The 3,857-nt window shown below is 42.6% G+C and overlaps 1 protein-coding gene across 1 annotated transcript in view; it reads right to left on the reverse strand.

The window, feature by feature from the left end:
- LOC106578042 (protein Shroom4) overlaps window positions 1–3,134 on the reverse strand; it is a 100,110-nt gene extending 96,976 nt beyond the window's left edge. The window contains exon 1 of the mRNA XM_045701588.1: window positions 2,817–3,134. Within this exon, the coding sequence (XP_045557544.1) occupies window positions 2,817–2,939 (123 nt within the window). The 5' untranslated portion in view covers window positions 2,940–3,134. The remainder of the gene's footprint in view (window positions 1–2,816) is intronic.
- Between the last annotated feature and the right edge of the window lie 723 nt (window positions 3,135–3,857).

Raw genomic sequence — 3,857 nt, forward strand, 5'->3', positions numbered from 1 at the left:
AGACAGAGAGCGAGAGAGGGAGAGAGAGAGGTGTCTGTCTTGTTTCCAGATGAGTGAAGCAGGCTTTTCCGTTTGGTGCTTCAGTGAATTTAGATGTCAGAAGCGACCCTGGTCGACATTTACAAAACCAAAATGTTTCAATGAGAGAGATGATGCTGATCATCATTGATGGCAGACAAGAGCAACAATGTACAGTACGTAACATAGGATACCACACACACACACACACAGTGTGACAGGGTAGGAAACATTGCACAATCTTGTATCAAATCTTAGCAGTAGAAACTCTTATCACACCTGCTGCTGTAGAGAAAGGACCAGCAACTTGTGCCCCAAATTCCCTTCATATTCCCTTCATATTCCCTCCATATTCCCTCCACATTCCCTCCACATTCCCTCCACATTCCCTCCATATTCCCTCCACATTCCCTCCACATTCCCTCCACATTCCCTCCATTTTCCCTCCACATTCCCTCCATATTCCCTCCATATTCCCTCCATATTCCCTTCATATTCCCTCCATAGTCCCTCCATATTCCCTTCATATTCCCTCCATATTCCCTCCACATTCCCTCCACATTCCCTCCATATTCCCTCCATATTCCCTCCATATTCCCTCCACATTCCCTCCATATTCCCTCCACATTCCCTCCATATCCCCTCCATATTCCAAACGAGCTTCAATGCCATACAACACTCCTTCCGTGGCCTCCAACTGCTCTTAAACGCTATTAAAACCAAATGCATGCTCTTCAACCGTTCGCTGCCCGCACCCGAATAGCATCACTACTCTGGACGGTTCTGACCTAGAATACGTGGACAACTACAAATACCTAGGTTTCTGGCTAGACTGTAAACTCTCCTTCCAGACTCATATCAAACATCTCCAATCCAAAATCAAATCTATAATCGGCTTTCTATTTTGCAACAAAGCCTCCTTCAGTCACGCCGCCAAACATACCCTCGTAAAACTGACTATCCTACCGATCCTTGACTTCGGCAATGTAATTTACAAAATAGCTTCCAATACTCTACTCAGCAAATTGGATGTAGTCTATCACAGTGCCATCCGTTTTGTCACCAAAGACCCATATACTACCCACCACTGCGACCTGTATGCTCTCGTTGACTGGCCCTCACTACATATTCGCCGCCAAACCAACTGGCTCCAGGTCATCTATAAGTCTTTGCTAGGTAAAGCTCCGCCTTATCTCAGTTCACTGGTCACGATAACAACACCCACCCGTACCACGCGCTCCAGCAGGTATATCACACTGGTCATCCCCAAAGCCAATTCCTCCTTTGGCCGCCTCTCCTTCCAGTTCTCTGCTGCCAATGACTGGAACGAATTGCAAAAATCGCTGAAGCTGGAGACTTACATTTCCCTCACTAACTTTAAACATCAGCTATCTGAGCAGCTAACCGATCGCTACAGCTGTACATAGTCCATCTGTAAATAGCCCATCCAATCTACCTACCTCATCCCCATATTGTTTTTATCTACTTTGCTGCTCTTTTGCAGACCAGTATTTCTACTTGCACATCATCACCTGCACATCATCATCTGCTCATCTATCACTCCAGTGTTAATCTGCTAAATTGTAATTACTTTGCTACTATGGCCTATTTATTGCCTTACCTCCTCACGCCATTTGCACACACTGTATATAGACTTTCTTTTTTTTCTATTGTGTTATTGACTGTACGCTTGTTTACTCCATGTGTAACTCTGTGTTGTTATATGTGTGGAACTGCTTTGCTTTATCTTGGCCAGGTCACAGTTGTAAATGACAACTTGTTCTCAACTAGCCTACCTGGTTAAATAAAGGTGAAAAAAATAAAATATATATATTTTTTTTTTTTTCACCTTTATTTTATTTAATTTCACCTTTATATATTATATATATATATATATATATACATTCCCTCCACATTCCCTAGATATTCCCTCCACATTCCCTAGATATTCCCTCCACATTCCCTAGATATTCCCTCCACATTCCCTAGATATTCCCTATGGATCCTGGTCAAAAGTAAAGCACTAAATAGAGGATAAGGTGCCATGTGGGACACAGACATAAAAGCTACTGCAGTCATGTAGAAATAACACCAACCTCTCTGCTGTAGAACATGTGTATTAACTCCCACACACTCTCTCTCTCTGTTTTTATTTTAACCTTTTTTTAAACTAGGCAAGTCAGTTAAGAACAAATTCTTATTTACAATGACGGCCTACACCGGCCAAACCCGGATGACTCTGGGCCAATTGTGCACCGCCCAATCCTGGCCGGTTGTGATACAGCCTGGAATCGAACCAGGGTGTCTTGAGATGCAGTGCCTTAGACCACTGCGCCACTTGTTGTTTGTTTTTAATATTATCTAAAAAGGGGTATCCAAAAATATTTACAGGTAGGAGCATATCAGCATATTATCTTATGTCCCCTGACATTTTATCTCTAAAGTTTCTAAACATCTGTGGATACATTTAATGATGAGGTGCGACTACATAGGTGACTATATAGTTTTCCTGGATAGTCAACAAGGGTCGTGCTAACGAAAGGCAAAGGGTTTGCAACAAAGTATCCAGCCATACAGTTCTACACAGACTGGGCATGTCGATAGTAGTTACTATGTAACTATGTAACAGACTGAATCCACATAAACGTAGCCTGACAAAATGCACATTGCATTGGCTATAGGCCTACATAAAATGTTGCAAAGCTGTCAGCCTTTAACAGTAAAATAAAATAAAATAAACGTTATTCCAAGACAACAGAGAGCGTTGGTGACTTTCTGAAATCTAAATCACGACTCACTTTAGTGATGATGAGCGGTTCTCCGTGCTCGAGACCTCCTTTCAGCGTGAACCCCCAAGGCGAGCCTCCCTTCAGCTGGACTTGGATATGGTTAAACGAAACGAGCTGCTCAACCGTCTCCATTCTAGATCTCTTTTACCGTTATTATCCTCGCCGTGATCTACCACGAGGAGTCACTTTTCTACCGGCGCCGTTTTAGAAGTCTGAGTCTCCATCATGGGTCTACCATCATTAGCCTACCGCCGGAACGGACAGAGGAATGAGAGAGAGAGAGAGAGAGAGAGAGAGAGAGGTGGGGGAGGGCTCCAAAAAAAGTTTGGCCAGTGTTCCAAAACTTCTCTGACGCGTAGGAAGAAGTTATTTCCAAGTCCACACTATTCGAAAGCGAGTTTGATTGACATCTTTCGCAGCCAGTCACGGTAGAGATTGAGCTGTGATTGTCCAATTAGAGTGCCCAGGGGGATGGACGTGTCAAGCTTCAACCGCTGTGTTGTATCGTCGCCTTGTCTGTCTGAAAACCGACAACTTTACAGAAATAATTGTATCCGTTCTGTAGTGTGTACGTTCCAAACGGTACCCTTTGCCATATGCCATATGTAGTGCACTATTTTTGACCAGGACCCATAGGCTAGTGCATTATATAGGGCATAGTGAGTCGTTTGAGACGTAATTCATGTGAATATCCCCTCGTTCATTTGTAACCTGAAACCTTTAGTGGAGGTGTGAAGCTGTGAAGTTGTTATTAGGCCACTAGCGTACACACATAGAATGTACTTTTTTGTTGTTGTACATGTTTGAGACATAGGGGTCGCCTAGGTCTAGTTAGCCTACAGTAAAACAACATCAATATCTGTTCTATCCACTGTAATCATTTATTAAACATTTTTTGAAAGAAATGCTTACATTTCTAAGTCTTAAATTCAACAATTATTCAACTGTGGGCACGTTGATGAGAACAAATGATATCTTACCTGTATATAACCATATATACACATTAGGCCGTAACTGAGAAAAGAAAGAAACCTTCGTTTGAAATGGATT

The sequence above is a fragment of the Salmo salar genome, chromosome ssa18, assembly GCF_905237065.1.
Source record: "Salmo salar chromosome ssa18, Ssal_v3.1, whole genome shotgun sequence".
NCBI classification, from domain to species: Eukaryota; Metazoa; Chordata; class Actinopteri; order Salmoniformes; family Salmonidae; genus Salmo; species Salmo salar.